At 43.3% G+C, this 21,080-nt stretch overlaps 1 protein-coding gene across 1 annotated transcript; it reads right to left on the minus strand.

Moving 5' to 3' along the window:
* Positions 1-11,183: 11,183 nt before the first annotated feature.
* Positions 11,184-12,301, minus strand: LOC124683648 (translation initiation factor IF-2-like). Its single transcript, XM_047218126.1, has one exon. It carries the CDS (start codon positions 12,247-12,249, stop codon positions 11,449-11,451), a length of 801 nt encoding a protein of 266 aa, XP_047074082.1. The 5' UTR covers positions 12,250-12,301; the 3' UTR covers positions 11,184-11,448.
* Positions 12,302-21,080: the final 8,779 nt, after the last annotated feature.

Consider the following 21,080-nt stretch of genomic DNA (forward strand, 5'->3'; position numbering starts at 1 on the left):
TCAAAAAATGTAAAGAGAAAGAAGCATGGCAATGAATAATACTATCAGCTTCAGTCAATACATGTGCTACATAAAGAGCGTCAAGTATTGGACATGCAAAAACAAGCTATCTATTAACATAAAAAAACAGGTTATCTATAAGGAAGAAGAGAACGGAGATTCACTTGCTCCCGAGGCCGGACGCATTGGCGGTGGAGTGAATAGGGGATCTACACGGCAGCCTCAGCTTACCGCTGCCAGTTCACGTCGTGTGCTCCCTTTGGCACGGCCAAATTTTGGAAGGGGCACGCGGAGGCAAAATGCAGGTTCTTCGCATGGCTAGCACTTCATGGAAAGATCCTCACGGCTTATAAATTGGCAATTAGAGGATGGCCGCATGACCCAATATGTAAGCTATCCAAGAGTCCATCCGGAGACGGTGCAGCACCTCACTCTCGACTGCCACTTCTCGACTTCGGTGAGAGAACAAATTTTCGCCCGGAATGGGGCATCTTGGTGTGCCACCGCCTGCAGGAGGAAGGAGTCTCAATTAATGATTGGTGGGACGAGATAATATCAAAGATCCCAAAGGACAGGAGAAGGGAGGCTAGCAGAGCGATCATGTACTATGTTTGGAGAGTTTGGAGGGAAAGGAATATCTTGGGAAGTTTTCCAGAATGCCGCACTTCAGCAAGACGCCATCGCGGCCTTGGTAAAAGAAGAAATCACATATAAGGCCTACACGCACAGCCAAGACCCGGGAAACCACTAGCAGCTTTGACGGGGTGCATGTGTGTGTTTTCTGGGAGTTCCTTGAGCTCCTAGGGTTTTCCCATCCTTTTACATAACTTTTTTCTATCTACCTGATTATACGGCACAGGGACCGCCCTTTCCTCAAAAATAAAGAATGCCTGTCCAAAATGGTATATAATTGGATAAGTATGCTGCAATTCAGGGAGATCTGCTTCATTCATGAGCACGATCTGACAGCAGACAATGCCAAAACGCTAAGAGGCGTATGTAGCTCCAGTTTACTGTCTCTTAACAACAAGCCTTGTACAAGTCTGAATTTTTTAGATAAATAGACATGCCGAAATCTAAGATTGAAGAGCAAATTATCCTCTGCATGAACAAGAACAGTCAAATCCAATGGAGCAGTAATTGACTGGAACATGTAGAAAAAGTAGATGGAAATAGAGGCATTTTAATGCCACATAAAAATCTTATGCAATTAAAGGAGAAAATAGTTGGAGGCTAATACGATAAAATCTTATGCAATTAAAGGAGAAAATGGTGGGAGGCTAATATGATAAAGGTAACCTCTTAACTATGTTTGCATGGTAATTCACCATTCCGTTGTCCCATGCTATAATATCTTACTCACATGTTTAACATGATCAGGGGGCAATATCCTAAAGTCAATAGACGGCTATGTGAGTGACCTGTAAACAATAGCACAACCACATTATCATAGATGGCATTAGTTGTAATTGCCATCAATAACTCGACTATAACCCATCTTACATACAAATTCCATTGAACATTATCAGCAACACAAGAAGCGATTTGTTACTTCCTATCAGCACTTTCAGCAAGCACATAATTGTTACATGTGAGCCTGATCTGAAGAGTTAATACTTAATAATAGAATATAAACAACTCATTGGTACGTAACAACTTCAATCTTGTACATCAGTACATGGAGCCCAGAATTTCCTTTATTAACTGATGGAATTGGGAGAAAAGACAAATTTAGGGAAGATAGCAGTTGGCAATAGTCATCATGTACTAGTAATTGTTCTTCCGTAAAAATGTTGCCAACTCCTGCCAATCAAAGGAAAGTGGTGAATCACGGGATACTCAAGTGCAGAAACAGAAATTTCCTCATGACTAACCCATCGCCGTGGCCACATGCACCGCTGCTGAAGCCACATGAAGCCACCGAAGCAGCCTTCGCTCCTCTTTAACCACCGGGAAAGTGAAAGGGAGAGAGGGAGGTAAGCCGAGGGAGCGGCGCTGTAGAGCTAACCTGAAATGGAGAGGCACTTCACCACCACCTCCGCTCGAGCTCGGCTAGGGTTTGGAGCACAAGCTCGACGATGGCAAAACCTATACACCGACCAGGTCGGTGGCTACCGGCCACCGCACACCCCTGGTCGGGTATGGGCCAGGCTCATTTGGGGCTGTTTAGCCTGTGCAGTTCGTTTTTGCTTTATCTTTTTTCTTTTTTGGTTTCTTTTTCTGTTTTCTTTTCTTTTTTCTGTTTTCGGTTTTGTTCATATTTTTTTAGATTCGAAAAATTTTAATTTTTAAAAATTATTCAAATTGAGAAAATGTTTAAATTCAAAAATGTTCAAATTTGAAAACCGTTTAAATTTGAAAATCGTTCAAATTTGAGAACCGTTCAAATATGAAATTTGTTCAAATTCAAAAATTATTTAAAATTTTAAAATGTTCAAATTTAAAATTTGTTCGAATTTAAAAAATGTTAAAATATAAAATTTGTTCGAATTTAAAATTTGTTCACATCGAAAATTATTCAAATTTAAAAATTTAAAAATTGTTCACATCCGTATATGAGCCTGGCCCAGAAGCCGGTTGGGGTGTGCGGTGCCCCGTTTGCCACTGACCTGCTCGGTAGCGAGCAGCCCCCCTTAACGATCGCCCGACGGGGTCCTTGCGATCAGTTGTACCGGCGCAATGGAGAGGCAAGCACGGACTGGAAGCAAACGCCCGGATGAAAGGCCCAGGTAGCCCAATTAACGAGAGGTCATCCAGGTCAACTTCGAAGCAGAGGGGAGGTCATATGCCGCTTTTAGCGGTGCCTACGATCAACGCCGTGTACCCTCGGTGGTTAATGGGCTCGGCCCATGCAGGTGCCGTTAACTGTTTCGTACACCTGATCCGAAGAACACGACGTCGGTTGTACACGTTTCGCACACCTGACCGGAAGACCGCGTTGTCAATCGTATTCGCTCACTTTGCTTACTGTTTCTTTGAACTGATCGATGGCAACAGTTCTTGTACAGTTTGTTTGGCTGTTTTACCTTTTTTTTTTTAGAAGTAGCACCACACAGTAGATTGAAAACTAAGTCATACGTGAAAGTAAGTGAAAACTTATTGAAAAAAATGTTTCCAACTCACGAATATAATTAATTAAACACGTAAACAATTTATTAAACCCCGTGAACATATTTTGAAATATCCGAATATTGTTTAGAGCATCTCCAGTCGCGTCCCCCAAATGACGTTTGGGGGACGGCGGACAAGAAATGGAGAAAAACGCGTTCCAGTCGCGTCCTCCAAACAGCATCCGGATGCATGCATTTTAATAGAGGGACCACCCCATGTGGGAAAAATAGGTGAGAGAAAGTGTGGGAAAAGAGACTAGCATGTGAGGACTAGGGGCTGCATGCATGCGTCCGGACGCTGTTTTTGTGTCCGGCGTCCCCGGTAGAGACTCTATAATTTAGTGGGCCATGAAATTATTTGAAACCCCCAAAAAAAAATTAGTGGGCCATGAAATATAGAGTCTCTACCGGGGACGCCGGACACAAATTTGGGGGACGCGACTAGAAAAGGGTCTCTTTTTTGTACAGATTTTTAGTCTCTTTTTGTCCGGCGCGGTCCTAAACGTCCCCCAAATCATTTATGCCAGACGTTTTTCGAGGGACGCGACTGGAGATGCTCTTAAACCTAGTGAACATATTTTCACATCTTTGTATATTTGTGTATATTAAGAGGTACACGCTAAGTTTTATTTTTCTGTTGCGGGCATTCTTTTCCCACCTTTGAGAAAAGCTTTAACACTTTATATTAATTTTTATTTTTATAAATATAGAAATTTATATCTAACCTTTATAAATCATTATATTAATTAGAAATTAAAATGAATATTATTGAGCCAAAATAATGTTCACATTGATTACTTTTTGTTGAACACTTGGCCAAAATTAAAAATATACACGGCCATGTATAAAACGGCATGAGCAACTTTTAAAACCTGTGTGAACATTTGTTACAACTACATGAACAAAATTTAAATTTGAAAAGAAGCATTCTTTGAACAACCGTGAACAAATTATTTTAGTGGAAGACGAACAATATTTTAGAAAAACCTTGAACATTTTTGAAACCTCGAGAATATTTTCTCGAAACGGAGAACATTTTTTGAAACCCAAAGAACATTTTTTTTGTAATCCTCTAAAAAAAATTTCGTGGATGATAAACAATTTTTCTAAAAAACCTTGAACATTTTTTATAATCTTTTCAAAAGAAAAATTGGACCATGAACTTTTTTAGAAAATCCGTGAATTTTTTTAAACCCCCAGAACATTTTCACAAACTGGTAAATATTTTTTTAATCTGCTAAAAATACTTTCATGGACGATGAACATTTTTTCGAAAAACCTTGAATATTTATAGAAACTCCAAGAAATGTTCTCGAACCGTCGAACAATTTTTGTAATCCTCTGAATTTTTTTTTGACCATGAACAATTTCTAGAAAAACCTTGAACAGTTTTTGAAACCCCAAGAATATTTTCTCGAACCGGTGAATGTATCTTTAAAATCCTCTGAAAACATTTTCCTAGACGATGAACAATTTTGGAAAAACCTTGAACATTTTGTAAACCCTGATAACATTTTACTGGTGAACGTTTTTTGTAATCCTCTTACTATAATTTAGTGGGCCATGAAATTATTTGAAACCCCCAAAAAAAATTCTCGGACATGTGAACATTTTTGTTTACTCCTCTAATTTCTTTGTGGAAATAAAAAAATAGAAAACGATAATTTTTTTGAATCCCCGAGAACGTTTTCTTGAATAGGTGTACGTTATTTCTACTCCTCTAAATTTCTTTTTAGAAAATAAATTGTTTTGTTAAGAAAACATGAACATTTTTTGAACCCCTTGATTTTTTAATATCATTAACATTTGTGGAACCATGTGAACAATTTTCAAAACATGGAATATTTTTTACATGTAAACATTAAATATGTTTTAACCCATGTATAATTTTTTGGAATGTAGAGAGGACATGTAATTAAAGAAGAAAGGAACAGAAAAACAAATAGAAAAGAGAAATAAAAAAACTGGAACTGTACAGAAAGAAATAATAAAAACGGCTAAAAAATAAATCAAAAAAGAAAACCGAAATAGAAAACCATTATAAAAAAATGGGAAAATCTGTCCAAAAAACTGCTGTCGCTAGCAGACTCGCTCCTAGTCACGCATGAAAGAAACGGCAAAAAGGCAGGATCAGTGGGCCTGGCCCAACAACTAATGCCTTCAGGCGGGAGCGATCATAGCAATCGCAATAAGCGGAGAATAGGAAACGCGGCTCCTATCTCATGCCTTAAGCGGGATGGACTCGGTCCCGCCTGAAAGAAGCTCCGCTGGGCCAGGCCCATTTATCCGGTCGCTTGTGTGTGATAGACACGCTGTTTCTTTCAGTTTTCTAAAATCTGAACAAAATTCAAAATCGAGCAAAACTCAAAACAGAACAATTTTCAAAACGAACAATTTTCATACTCCAAATTTGAACATTTTTCAAATTTGAACAATTTTCAAATCTGAACAATTTTCAAATCTGAACAATTTTCAAATTTGAACAAATTTATAATTTGAACATTTTTTAATCAGAACCAAAAAAATCTGAACAAAATTCAAAGTCGGCAAAAACCACAGAAAACAACGAAAACCGCACAAAAACCAAAGAAAACCGGGGGGGGAACCGGAAAATTAAGAAGACCCCAATACATACTAGAAGCTAATGGGCCAGCCCACTGCGGCCGCCGCTTCAGGCGGGAGCGAATCGCTCCCGCACTGAGCGGGGAATAGGGATTGCCGAAACAGAGCCTGGGCAAACGAACGGGGAGTCCTATTCTCCGCTCAAAGCGATCCAGCGCTCCGCACAGGGCGGATTATATATGACGGCCCATTAGAGAGCACAACCTCTGTTTTTTTACGGTTTCCTTCAGTTTATTTTGATTTTCTCGATTTTTTTTTGCTTTTTTGGTGGTTTTGTCAATTTTCCCTGTCAGTTTGGTTATGAACTTTTTCAAACCTGGAATTTTTGAAAACTGGAAATTCTTTTCGAACTTTTTAGAATATATTTTTTTTCAAATTTTGAACATTTTTTGTATCCAAACATTTTTCAGATCCAACCATTTTTAGAATTTATTTTCTTAAAATTTAAGAAAAATTCAGATTTGTAAAGGAAATTCGAACTATTTTCAGGTTGGAAATTTTTTAAAATTTTAAACTTTTTTTCATATTCATACATATTTGAAATTCGAACATTTTTAGATTCGAACAATTTTTAGATTTGAACATTTTTTTAATTTAATTTTTTTGATTCGGACATATTTGAAAGTTGAATATTTTTTAGATTCGAATATTTTAAATTTAAACATTTTTCATATTTGGACATTTTTTAATTTGAACACATTTTACCTTTGAATGGTTTTTAGATTTGAACATTTTTAAAATTTAAACATTTTTCAGATTCGGCCATTTTTGAAATTCAAACTTTTTAGATTTTAACTATTTTTTAAATCCAACTTTTTATGAACATGAGTTCTAGAGCCTTATTCTATCATGCACGAGGAAACACTGAAACAAAAATGCACGAGCAAAAATAACATATACACGCACGACTATTCTCTAGTGTGCGCGCAAAATTGGAACGATGGATGTGCACGCGCGCCAGTGAAGAATCAGGGAAACATCTGCATAGCGGAAACGGAATGAGCCCATAGTAGCCTGTGCTCTGTGGAACCAATCGTTTGCTTTGCTTAAAGCGGACAATATGCGCTCCCTAGGCAAACCTTATCCACCGACCACGTCGGTAGTAACACCAAGCTGCACACCCAGCGTTAGTATGGGCCTGGACCATAATAGAGAATTCCGTTCTCTGGCTAGTTTTTTGTGACTTTTTTTTCGGTTTCTTCGGTATTGTCAGATTTTTGGCTTCTTTTGGTTTCAATTTTTCCTTAATTTTTATAATTTATTTCAAAAATATATAAAATATGAAAATATTCATATTTAAAAAACTGTATTTCAAAATTTTCTCAAATTTTAAATTGTTTTGAAAATTGTTCATATTTCAAAATTTGTTATAATTTGAAAAAAAAAAATTGGAATGTGTCCGAGTTTCAAAGAATGTTCATCTTTTAAATACGTTATACTCCAAAAATTGTTAAAAATTTAAATTTGTTTAGATTTTAAAAACTTACAAATTAAAATAAAAGTTCTAAAAATTATTTTGGTTTTTGAAAAATATGTTCAGATTTTTAAAATTAAAAAACATGAAAGAAAATACAAAAAGAAAACAGAGAAAAGAAAAGGAGAGGTACCTATTATGGGTCGCTGCCCGTAAACTGCTGCAGGTCCGAGTGTGTGGTACCTTGTTCAAGCCGACCAGGTCGGCGAACAACATCTCCCGTACAACTACATATGTTAACAAGCAAACTACAATTGATCTAGCGTCATACGGATTGTGGGCTTGTTTCATAGGTGCCCTCACAAATCTAGACATGACTATAAACAAATTATCTTGAAAATCAATATCATTAGATTTTTCATAAAAAATCATAATTGCTTTTCGTATTTATTAACAACATATACCAAATTCACATATATTTAGAAACATAATTATGTTTAAAACGTCATATATTTTCTAGATCAACCTAAAATACTACATAATTATGCATAGAGGAAAAAGAAATAGGCACTTAACATTTTTGATATACAAAGATGACGTCCTCGAAGTCCCAACAACTAGCCCTAACCATTCCCCGTCCTCCAATAGTTGATATATCTCCGAAAATTGAGAACCAAGGCATAGCCAGGATGCCCAGGTTCGAGTCTCTGCACTCGCAGGCCAGGTTGTATTTAATAAAATTTTCTATAAAATAATCTAATGGCTTCTATCCTTTTAGTCTCTTAACTATTTGTGATATATCTTTAAGAAAAAGCGAAGGAATAGATGTCGATGCCAGCACGGCAGCCACATAAATACATAATACGTGGTAGATGATATCCACGTCAATCTCCGTCAGGCCTAGTCAGCAACGCCCCATCTCGCATATACTATGCTGAATCACACCAGCAACAAGTGACGCTTCAACCAATCATGTACCAGCTCAAATGCCCAATCAGATACTCCACCAAGTTTCACTGCATTCTCATCGCACTTGACCTAAATTTTCTGACATGTATCCACATCCTTATCCTTAAAATAGGATCATCGTCAGGAATCTCCAGCCATTTCTTAACGAGCGTTGATGGAATCGGTTGCTCGAGACTTGAGTGATGCAGGTCGTCATAAACATTGTTGCATCCGCCTCACCAAGAGCAATAATTTGTAGGAAATGGTTCTGATCATGATCCTTAAACTGCCGGCTGGAGATACAAAGAGAAAAGGAGAAACAACCCGATGGTCGCATACAGCGTTGTGCTGATAAGGCAGAGGGGCATCTTGCATGTTTGAGCAATTCATTCAGCACCGTAGAAACAGAATATATATCTACATCTCCCTTTTGTTGAGTTGCTTTGGCATCACCGTTACTATGTGTTAACTTACGCGCGCGGCCACAAATTTGGTGATTATCTCGTATGATTGTTCATCTCACCGAACGAGGTCAGTAAAATGATGTTTTTAAAAATGCCACTACATTATCAATCTTTGGGTCTTTTTTATTCCAACGGTTTATGTAATGACTTGTTTGATTTGTATAATTGTACGTTATCAAAAAAAATTAAAAAGGATTCGAGTTTCAAATATAAAGTGTTATTAAATTTTTAGGCGAAAGTCTTAAAATGAGCCCGACTTTGAATTAACAAAGCCACCAACCGGCCAGGAGTTACAACAGATAAACACAAGCAAAGAGAAAAATAACAAAAGACTACACCAAATAGCCAAGCCGAACAAAAACGTCAGCTTGATCTAGGTTGACGGTGCCTTCTCTTTTGTTGCACCGGAGATACCTCGACCATGTCCACGAACCCGAGAAGCATTGTCATCTAACCCCAACTAGACTAACATGCAGGACACACACTAGATCTGGAACCATGCCATCCAGGTTGGCCCAGCCCGACCCATATCCAGATGCCACCAACGGCGCTAGATCCGATGGCACCACGATGACCGCACCACCACCCTCGCGTCTACCGACCACACCTTCACCAGTGTGACCACCATGGTCGGAGGTTAACCACACCCGCAAGGGCCGCATGCCTAGCCCGTGTGCTAGATCCACCAAGGATCTAGGTGCCCCACCCACGATCAGGGAACGCACCGGTCGGCAAGGTTTGGCGAAGGACCATCGTATCGAGGCACCGCACGCAGCAAGTCGACGGGGACCTACATAGCAAGACGACGAGGTTGTCGCAACAACGGCTAGATCTAGTGTGGAAACTCCCTACGCTCGAGAAGGAAGGAGGGAAATGGGGGAGGAGGAGGGTTTCTAAGAGGGAGGCTGCCGCCGGCTACGATGGCTAGGAGAGGAAGGGAGGGGGACGAGCGGCGCGGGGCTGGGGAGGGACACGGGAGCCAGTCGTTCACTACTCTCTTTTTTATTTTTGTGAATTAAATCTTCCTATTTCTCAACAACAACTTTTCTCATCAGCTATTTCGTGTTTTCAGTCATCTCATCAGCTATTTCGTGTTTTCAAAGTCATTAATTGTCTCATACATACCCTATTTTGATTACGATAATATGGTGCAGTATACCTTATACAAACAGAATTCTAAGGTTTCTTTATTTTATTATGCCATGAGAAGAATTCTTCCATTCTCTTTTTCTTTGGTTGCGGGAAAACCTAAACTTTTATAAGGAGCACAATTACAGGTAAAAAAAAAAATCCTAAGATCCTTCCACTTACATCAAAAGGGATTTTTCCAATAGAACTATGGAATCCCCGAGCATTTGCGGTTATACATGTTCTGCAGGAATAAGAAAACTTGCTACTCACTCACTTTATTTTCCATAATAAGATTATGTACGAGAGATGGCCGAGCGGTTGAAGGCGTAGCATTGGAACTGCTATGTAGACTTTTGTTTACCGTTATTGAATCCAACCATTGGAAAGATTCAATGTTTTTTTCCAAGGTGTAACCAAATACCATTAGGTGCGTGCTCTTGTAGTATCTAAATCCCGTATGACCCAAAAACAAAAGACATGATAAATTAATAATGCAGTGTTGTGGAGAGTGGATAAATGGAGGCCGAGCTAAATGTAGCTCTTTATTTTCAAAAAATTCGAAAATTATATTTTAAGTTTTAAAAAATTTGGAGGAAAAATCCTGGATGTAGCCAATAATGGAATCTACAAACATGCAAAATCTCAATGTGAAATTCTTAGTACTTTAGGCTACACAAAAATGATAAATATGTGGATCTAAGAATAGTGAATAGTGCACAAGTCAAAACTATAAAACCTGTCAGATTTTATCATTTTTATGTAGTCTACAATACAAAGAATTTCACATTGAGATTTTGCACGTTTGTAGATTTTAACATTGACTACATTCAGGATTTATTTCTTAGATTTTTTTAACTTAAAACTATAATTTTTGAATTTTTGAAAATAAAGAGCTACATATAACTCGGTCTCCGTTTGCAGTTTTCGCAGTGTTGTATATATATTTCCATCAAAAGGCATGGTTCTTATTACGTGTACATTTGTCTCGTAAGATTCATCTAAAAAGGGTATTGCCGCGTAGGACCTTCGGGCGAGACTATGTCGTGAGGTTAGTGCACCTAGGGATGATAGAATATCCGTTGCTTGCAACACGGTTCACGTGGCATGATTTTCCTCTTAACATTGTAGTGCTATAAAGGAGCACGTGCAAACCAGTCGGCAATAAAAAGCGCCCAATCATGCCGTTGACCGCGTATCAGCATTTGATTTAACCTCCACCGAAGTTTCCTCAAAGAAAAAGAAAAACCACGGAATTTGAATCTTGTGGCGGAAGTGAAAACCATCGGAATCACTTGGGTTTTCACATCAAATCAGCTGGTGGTCAGTGGGCAGTGGCCATTCTGTCCCGGACCGGTATCAGATTTCGACAAATCAGCTTATCATCAGCAGCACCCAACTCCAGATTGTTCGTCCCAACCACATCATGTCGACACGATCAAAGTTCGCCTGGAATGAATCATGGAATTCTTAGCTTCAAAGCAAGCGAAAAAATGCTTTCTTGGCGTCGACACGGAAACACCGATCAGATCGGCCTGTCAACTGGCATCAAGTTTTCTTGGCCTCCTCTTTCACATTTGCTTTGTGTTGCTTGCAAGAGCTTATAACATTTTTACATCATCAATCAAAACTGAACTTAACCCTGATAATTAAATAGCTCGATCGAAGAAGCGTACATGGCAAAAAATATTTACAGTTGATCTTTGCCAACGGACAGCACAAAAAAGGAAGTGGAGTTGCTTCCTGGTCAAAAGCAGAATCATCATCTGACGGCAGAGGCCACGTTGTGCGCCCAGAGGCGGAGGTGCTCCTTGAGGTCGGCGCCGCCGTCGGCCGCCGGGATCCTGAAGGTGCTGAGCACCCGCCTCACCTCCGCCTCCTCGTCCTCCCACGCCTCGGACAGGTACGGCCTCCTCCTCGACGCCGACGCCGAGGCCGCCCTGCCTCTGCAAGCCTCTTCCTCGGCGCACGCCGCGGCGGCCGCCGCCTCGGCTTTCTTGGCCTCTTTCTCCTCGGCCGCGCGCAGCCGGCGGAGGCCCGGCACGATGGAGGCGAGCTCGGCGTCGACGTCGGCCTCGGAGAAGGTGAAGCCGAGGTCCCGCAGGCCCTTGACCTCCTCGAACTCCAGCTCCGACAGGCTCCGCCCGCGCGCCTGCTGCTTCCGCCTCCTCCCTCCCGGCCGCCGCCGCCGCTCCGTCGGCGCCTGCGGCGCCTGCGGCGCGGCAAGCCCGTCCTTCCCGGACAGGATGGTCTCGAGCCTGGCGCGGTGGGTCTGGGGGATCTTGAGCGGCTCCAGCGGCGCGTCGAAGGTGGCGGTTTTCGCCTCGTCGCTCCGCGTCCGGCGGTGCCGCAGCCCGGTCGGGGCTCGCTGCAGCTCCCGGTTGCTCTCCGCCGGTGCCTGCTCCGGCTGCGGCTGCTGCTCGAGCGCAGGCGGTGCCGGGGTTGGGGGCAGAGGCGCGGGAGCAGGGGAGTAGCTGTGGAGCACGAGGCGGTGGAACCAGTAGGTGTCGTAGAGCGCGAGAGCTTCCTCCGCCGCCGCCACTGCTGGCTGCGGCCGCTCCATTCTGGTGAGGGAGCGTCGGGTTTCTGGACGGGATTTGCTGTGGTGGTGGCGTTGGGCGCGGCGGCGGGCGAGGTTTATATACAGCGGAGCGCGGTGGCGCGTCGGTCGGGGCGTGCACACGGTCACGGTAATTGCATTGCACACGCGGGAAACGGGTCATCGGCTCTCTTCTTTTTTTTGCGAAGAAGGTTCTGACTTCTGACCTTGTTTGGGCGCTACGTACGTACACGTAATTTCTAGCGCTGCTTTCGTCGTACGTGTTCGGTATTGCTGACGACCCCAGCCTCCTAGCTGATGTGTGTGCCTCTGTCATCATGTGGTAGGCCGGAAATTCTATGCATTTATGTGTAGAAAGTGCAGTTGCTATCTATGCCGATGTTCCGTAGATGGTAGAAAGGGAACATTGCATAAAGCTTTCGTAACTAAAACCCCTCAAGATGATGAGAGAGAACCTCGTCAAGATGACGAAGGTCCTCTCCCTCTATGCGCCGTGGCGCCTGGCGACTAGGGCATCTCCAGCGGCGCGATGCATTTTAATATCCGCGAGCGTCCGTTTACGTCGCGCTGCGGACGTAAAAATGATCGTTTTTGTCCGCGCGTCCGTTTGCGTCTGGGGTCTGCTCCAGCGGGGCGACGCATTTTTTTTTTCCTTTTTTCCCTCTTCTCCATTTAAACATAGTTTCAAATATAACATTTTGAAACATGATTTTACACAAACTAACACATAGTTTGGAACATGGTTTACACAAACTAACACATAATTTGAACCATGGTTGACACAAATATAAAATTTTAAAAAAAGAAGCCAGTTGTGTTGATTTCCGTATGTTCGTCGCCAAGAAAGAACATTCAAAGGCACCAGATCACCCAAGCTGGAAAATCCAGCGGGAGGAGATGGTGCCCTTGTTGGTTCTACCGATGAAGCGAACATCCGAAACCTCGACTATCGGCTTCGTCCGGCCCGTAGCCGATTCGTTGCAAAGAAAGAACACTCAACGTTCTAACTATCGGTGTCGGAGCCGGAGTCGTCGGTGTGGTAGTGCACGGCGGCGGTCGTATCGTCGAACACCTTGATGATCATCTCGTCGTCCCCTCGTAGAGGAAGGTGAGCCGGCGGCCGGGCTCGAGGTCGAGGTCACGAGCGAACTTGTCCCACCCCATGTGCGGGTACATCTTGCCCTGCCCGTCGAACAGGACCTCCACGGTCCAGCGGCGAGGTTGCGGCTGGCCTCCCGTAGGCTGCAAGTGCGGCGGCTCGACGCCGTCGACGAACTCGGCGAACTTGTCCGGTAGCCGCTTGATGGCGAGTGGGTCATCGTCGATGCGGAGGAGGAACTCGAAGCAGCGCTCCTCCTGCGAGGACGAGGAGGGCGCAAGCGACGGCGAGCATGGAGTCGTAGCTGCTCCACCACGGCGGCCCCTGCCCCGGCCACGGGGGCACCCAGGGCCGCGGCCTCGACCGCCTCGCCGGCCACCAGGACCGGCCATGGACTTCCTCGCGGGCTTGGCTGCGTCGCAGGAACACCTCGGCGGCGCTACGCTCGAGCTTTGTGGCGGCTAAGGTTTCTTTGGAGTAGTGGATGAGGAAGAAGAACGCGCGGCCCCTTTATATAGGCCGGCGGCATGCGGTGTCCGCGGGACGCGTGGCGTCACCATTAACGTGGTTGGCGGAGGTGGGCGGCCGCTCGGCAGCCGAGGCATCGTCGCCATTAAACATGGCGCAGAGTGCCGAAGCGACGCAGCTCTGCAGTCGCTGGCGCGTTTGAGAAGACGCATCGACGCAGGGTCGCTGCCAGGCGGGCCAGCCGAAACGTCCGCCAGACACGAGCGGACGTTTCCGGACGTCCGCAGAGACGCATCGGAGGCGCATATTTGGGCCAGGTTTGCGTCTCCGCGGACGGCCCGGTCACTTTGCGTCGCTCCGCTGGAACAGGCCTCAGACGCATTTCCGGTCACGGCGGACGAAAACGGTCGCTGAGCGTCCGTTTGCGTCGCGCCGCTGGAGATGCCCTAAGGGTTAACCAGCTAGAGGCATTTTTCTCAAGATGAGCATGAACAAATTTGCAACGGTAAGACGTTTGTAGATTCATCTATACTTGGTTTGCATTCACCTTCAAACCTTAGCTATATATCTATATACGGCACTTGACGTGGCGACGGAAAGCAGATTGTATTTCATAGCTTCATTGGCTAAATGCATGCGATGTACATCGCGAACAAAACGATCACAAAACAAATATATGTCACACTTTATGACATTGCTCTTTGGCGATGTTTTCGTCGGGTAGAATTGAGTTGTTTGCACGAGACCCAGCAATGTCCTAGGAGATGGGATCACTAGTAAAGAACATCCCTTGACAATGTGAATATTCAAAATCTAGTCGCGTCGAATGTCATATCTCCGAGTTTTAAAAAAGTGAAATAACCCATTGACATAAGTTATATGTTGTATGTTTTTTTGACAACTTAAGTTATGTTGTATGTCGTGCACCCACAAAATTTGTTCTTTCTTTGCAAGCTATGCATTACCATATATATTTTTGTATGGAACTTTATAGATGCACAAGATACAATATAATGTATGTCAATGGTTTATTTTATATATTTTTAAAACTTTGAAGAGTGCCACATGCAAGATGAGATGCAGCCGCAACTAGATGCATATTGTAGTTTCTATGGGTTTATCGCCGGTTTTGGTTAGGGGGGCCTCATATGTTTACCGCCATCGTCTGCCCCTATAGGAGACTAATGATCTTTATGTTTAGTCTTTATATGTACTCCCTCTGTTTTACTAGTAATGATTAAGCTTTTATTTTTTATGTTTTTTATTTTATCAGAAAAATACTTCAAATATATTAACATTGTTTGTATAATATTAGCATAGTTAGAAAGTGTTTTTCTCGCCTATACTAATTAAGTACGATGTAATTAAGATATTGTTGCTTAATTTTTTTGATCAAAATTTGTCCTAAAATAATAGTGCGTCTTTTTCATAGAAACAAAGGTAGTATATTGTAATTATATGGTGCATTCCCGTGGTTCGAAATAATCCACGGGTGAAGCAGAAACCAACAATAAAAATGGATGAGACGCAAGCTCGAAACCAAGAGATCCATGTCGTTTAGCAGATGTCCAGGTGACTTGGCCGAGGAGGCCGGACCGCAAAGAGGTGTTGCTTTCTCGCTGAGTCAGATATGTTTCCCGTGAACGCACGGTACGAGAGACAGACCCCAGCTGCACGTTGAGTATAACTAACAGTTGCCGCATCGTTGTCATCGCAAATCCACAACAGCTGCCCCCTCCCAACTAGAGTAGATCCGTCGGAACATGCATGACCTGCATATAGTTCGTGGTGTACGTGCTTTTGGGGTGTGTGAAAATAACGGAAACTCCTGCAGTCCTGCTGATATCCGACACCTACCAATCAAGGATCGAGACACCCCAATCGATTACATTCAACGTCCCAGAGCGGAACACTGTGTGAACAATGGACATAAGTGGTTCTTTTCGAAAACTTCAACACAAAATACACCGGGTTTAAAAACATTTCAAAAATAGCTTCTTTGTATGAAGCTCGAGTCTAGGACGGCATGCTCATTGGAAAAATGGTGAGCTATTTCGACGCAAATAGTGCATTACACTGGAGAGCTCACACTAATTTTGTGTATTTTGCTCATTATAATGATATTTATGAAATAGCATGCCAAAACGCTATACCATTAGCGAGCTATTTTTTTTAGCCCGTTGGCCGAACGGCCCGAGATTCGCTCCTTCGGAAGAAGAAGTTTTTTCTTGTTTGTCTTGAGGATGAATTGCAATCTTTTCTCTTTAAAACGAAAAAGATGTCGATGACTTTTAATAAGTAATTTTCTATGTTGTTACCCTCTGGGATGTTGTTGCCCCGTGGGATGTTGCTGCTAAGGCTTTCTATACAATTAGAGAACTATTTTATACGTGGTTATGCATGCATTGTTCTGTATTTTTTGCGGAAAGTGCTCCTAATTTTATAAACGAAAAACAATAACTATGAGACTCCAAAAAATCTGAAATTAAATACGTGTTTACATATACACATTCCGAAGGTACAATAGAAATTTCAGGGCAAAATATGTCGTATTTTGAGCTATACAAAAAAAAGACAAATTTCTAATAAAATACTAAAATTTTCATCCCTATATACATCCACAAATTTATCTTTTTTCTGTAGCTCAAAGTAAATCACAATCTCTAAAGAAACTTCTGCATTAGTATTCATGACATGTATATGTATTCATGGAATAAATTTAGGATTTTCTGAAACACAAAGTATATAACTTTTAGAAACTAGGAGCACTGGTGCTTAGGTGTACCAAATCCGCTCTCTATTTTTTGACTATATATTATTTATACTTGCTGAGATCCATAATCTTTTTGTTATATTTAGTTTATTTTTAGAACCCAATTTCAAATGTAGCACATCATTAGCATAATATTGTGTGTATAGCAATTGGAGGATGCCGCCGCTATTTTCTAGCACCCTATTGAAACATTGGTCATAGCACTACGCCCTACCCTAGAACGTCGCTTGAGATAACATGATTTTTTTGGTTGGAGTAGTTGTCATGCCAAAAAGCATTACACCCTACCCCAGTGCACCATATTATGTAGCATGGCACAGCTTAGGCGTGAAAAATAAAATCATATCCGATCCCATTTTATGCTAAGGTTTTTAAAAAAGGGCCATTTTGGTTGATTTTCATAAACACAGTCCCTCCTAAAAATAGGTATTCGATGAGTAGTACTTCCTTCATCCATAAAGATATGTTGAAGAATTATCTAAATTTAAAAAAAAATGAATTAGTGCTAAGAGGAACTAGACACTAAATGATATAGTAGAAGCGGGACCTCGGCGTGAGAATTCCAGAAATTCGCTCCTGACAGGATTCGAACTCTGGTCGTTGGGATGCGCCACTGCAACCTCAACCACTGGGCTATGCCCACGTCCTCAATTATCTAAATTAAATTTATCTATGCATTTATAAGTGTCTAGATACAACTAAATTATGACGAATTTTCAACATCTCTTTATAAACAGAAATACTTAGGTACAAGTTTTGTTTTAGTAGGCAGCCCAAAATTCATATCACGCGCTCGAAAGACCGCTAGAGAGCTACCGGTGGCACGTAGGTTTCGTGGTGCCCACTCCCGAAGGCGGAAAAAACTAGGTAAGGTGCGACTGGCCAACTCGTTCTCGTGGCCCATGTGCTTCTTGTGATAAGGGATTTTCTATTCAACCAAGTTTAACATCCATAACAGCCGCACGTGTAACCACAATGTTTGGTTAATAATACTACCTCTGATTCAAGGAATAAGGCGTCCTCGTTTTACGTGCTTTTCGTTTGACTAAGAATTACTTCAAATATATAAAGATTATTTGTATGAAATTAACATAATTAGAAAGTGTTTTTCAATATGAATCCAACGATACTAATTGCATATAATATAACCAAGATTTTGTTGCTCAATTTTTATGGTCAAAGTTCGCCTTGGAATACACGTGCGCCTTATTCCTTGGGATGGAGGTAGTAATTCACAGCTCAAACCACGATCATTGGTTTCCAGGTCAAATTAATTTGAGACGAGCAGTGCAGTCAAATGTCTTCTCGTGATGACGATCCGGGATTGCACGGGTGGCGTTCAAAGATGGCGTGTTATTAGATTCTTATAATGTAAGTTTAGTGAAGTAGTTCTTCCGATTTACTATTAATAAGAAACGATATTTTTTTAGGGGAAAGAAACGATATTATGTAGACCTATATTTTCAAAATGTAATTTAAATCACTAACTTCTATATCTATAGCATATGCATGATATTTGAGAAAGTTATGAGAATCCTAGCTGATGTCAAATGTCATGTGATGAGGTCTGCATATAGACCGGCTGCGGAGAATCTGGGTAATGTTTTCGCCTTCGACGGTAATGGAAGAAACTCTTGTCCCTGTGGTGCAGGTCTCCTACTTTGGTGGACTTCATGTGGTTTGGTTAGGGCTAGGGTGAAAACCCTAGATGTGGCAATGCTTGCGCCAATCATTACACATGTGGGCATTGTCCCCTTCCTAGAGGTGTTGTTGTGGCCTGACAGCTCCCTCCTCTCTAGGAATCGGGGAAAACCCTTGGTCCGGTTTGTCGTGTCGGACAGATATAGCAATTGCAAAATCTTCCTTGGAAGCATGGGCGGATGCAACCTATACTCAAGGGGGGCAGCTGCCCCCACTCAATTTTCATTTACCTTGTAATATGCTAGCTAAAAACTGATTTGCCCCCGCTTAGAAATATTATTTGCACCACTTATCATATTTTGCCCCCTCTCAAAAATTGTCCTGGATCCGTCCTTGCTTGGAAGTGTTGTCCAGTTTAATGGAGTTCCCGAAGTTGCTTTGGAGTTATGGCAGCTGCCTAAGGTGTGGGCCTCCGGGACGCAATGTACATCGCCGTCGTTGTTCGCTAGCTAGATGACACCTTCATTTTGACCGGTCAGGCCAATTTTTTCACTTCCCAACTCCTCTATGACGCATGGATGGAGGGTATATTGGTCCAGGCAGTCCTAGGTCATGGGCATTCTAGGCGGGTGGTCGGGGTTGTTCGGGATGTGGCCTAGACACCAAATGTCCCTCCTCCTTGTTGTAGTGGCTAGAAGCTGGATATATGTGAGCTCTTTATTCATCGTCGTAGTATTTTTTCGATAAAAGGTGTTTTATTACTCAAAATGTTTTAAGCATTACAGCCAGTCTCTGCATAACTAAGATACACACGATCGTTCACGGTACCAACGAATCAGTAAAAATCGATACAAAAGGAACTCTAAAAGTCTCGATTTCATCTGAACACGAGAAGCATCAATCCTAAGATTATGTAGCCACCCATGTTGGGTAATAAATTCCTTTCGTTGTATCCTCTAACCATGTAGACACCTCCATATATAGGTTGCGGTTCTCCATGCGCTGAAGCGACGACCATAAGAGCAGCAAAACCATACACCGGTACATGTGCGGACCTTGGGCCAAATTCCTAGAAGGGCGAAATGGGCTGGTTTTGGTCATTAGATGGGTCACTTACTGGGCAAGACTTTGTTATTTCCTGATGGGTTGCGGGGGGGGGGGCGGGGCGACGGCCCATTTTGCGCCGAGAAGGTCCACCAGTGTACCAGTAGATTAGAGCATCTCCACTCGTCCCCCCGACGAGGCCCCCGGCGAGCCTTTTTTCCATCCGGACGGCGTAATTCGGCCGAGTCGCGCCCCCGGTTCCTCGTTTTCGTCCGGATTTGGGCCTAAATTCATCCGGCGATCCCACGCCATCCCCGGCCCCCCGGGGAGCTTTCGGGGACTCCGGACGAAACAAAAGCGCGCGTGGCCCCAACTTGTCGGCGACAATGGCCTGGGTTTGTACGGAAATACCCTCGTCTTCCCGATCTACGGCAATACCCTCGTCTTCCCGATCACGGCAATACCCTCGTCGAACGAAAGCTTTGAACTCTCAAGTGGTGCAACATAGATAGATTATATATATTTCGAATATAATTCGAATAAACATAAAAATTACATATAAAAACTTTAAAACAAACTTAAACTACTTCTTCTTCCTACGTGGCCCCGCCTCATCGTCGTGGCGGCGACGCTTCCGGCTCGTCACCTCCTCGTCGGAGGAAGTTGAGTCCTCCTCCTCGTCAGTGTCCTCAGCCTCTTCGTCGTCCTCCTCCTGCTGCTCCTCCTCCTCTTCCTCGGCCTCTTCCTCGGCCTGCTCCTTGGCCTCTTCGTCCTCCTCCTCGTCGCCATCCCATGCGTCCTCCTCCTCATCGTCATCCCATTCGTCCTCGCTGGCCGGCGGGGGGGAATCGTCGCTGTTGGACGATGCAGCTTTATCCCACCAATGGCGCCATCCAGGCGGCTTCCCCTCGTTGTCGGTGTCTGATGGCCAAGAGAGATCGCTCATGGTTGACGGAGGATGGTGAGGAGAGAACAGATGAATGGCGTCGGCCGTCGGAAACCGTATATGTAGGTCTCTCGACGAAGAGAGCGGCGGTTGCTCTTCCGCGGAGTTCGTGCTCCATTACGGCGGTTCTCGCATCGAGGCCACTTCGACCGTTCCCGACGAGTCGTTTCGGCTCTCCGGACCACTTCGCGACGGTTCAATGCGTCGAGGGCACTCCGACGATTGCCCTTCCCGGTGACTCGCACCGTCGCTATGCACGCGGTGGGTGCGCGTCAGAAGGCGACCATGGGCTCGCGGCTGGGAAAATGGGCCTCCCCAGGCCACAAAATACATCCATCCGGCGCTAAATAACGCCGGATTCCGGCCTGGGGAGCCCCAACGGCTGGGGATGCTCTTACCTGCTGACAAGGGATTAACTTGTCAATGCCTATGGATTGTAGGCTAGGGTTTAGTTAGAAGTAGAGGGCAAGTAGATCTCGAAGGTTTCAGCCGAAAAGTACTCGACGAATATGAAAACTAGGGTTTGCGAGACAATGATTCGATTCTTCGTCCCTCGACACAACAAGTAGCATTACGTACATGGTTCGAAATGACATAGGGTTCACAACTCGATACTTATGAAAATATAGTTCACTGCAACACGCTGAGCACATCCTAGTGTCGTCCCGACGTGTCATCCTCACGCGCTGCTTCCCGACGGCCATCCTCTTCGTCCGCTGCCGTGGCTCTTGTTGCTTTCGCTCTCCTCCGCTCCTCCTCTCGAAGATATGGGCTCGTCGTTCTCATCCTCCTCAAAGATGATCTCCGCGGCGGTGCCTCATCCTCCTCAATGTCAACCTTCTTTCCTCGGTTGACATAATCTT

This window comes from Lolium rigidum, chromosome 1 (assembly GCF_022539505.1).
Source record: "Lolium rigidum isolate FL_2022 chromosome 1, APGP_CSIRO_Lrig_0.1, whole genome shotgun sequence".
Lineage (NCBI taxonomy): Eukaryota > Viridiplantae > Streptophyta > Magnoliopsida > Poales > Poaceae > Lolium > Lolium rigidum.

What these genes read in the sequence shown, in the direction of transcription:
- LOC124683648 (XM_047218126.1), bottom strand. Translation starts at nt 12,249, where the DNA reads ATGGAGCGGCCGCAGCCAGCAGTGGCGGCGGCGGAGGAAGCTCTCGCG.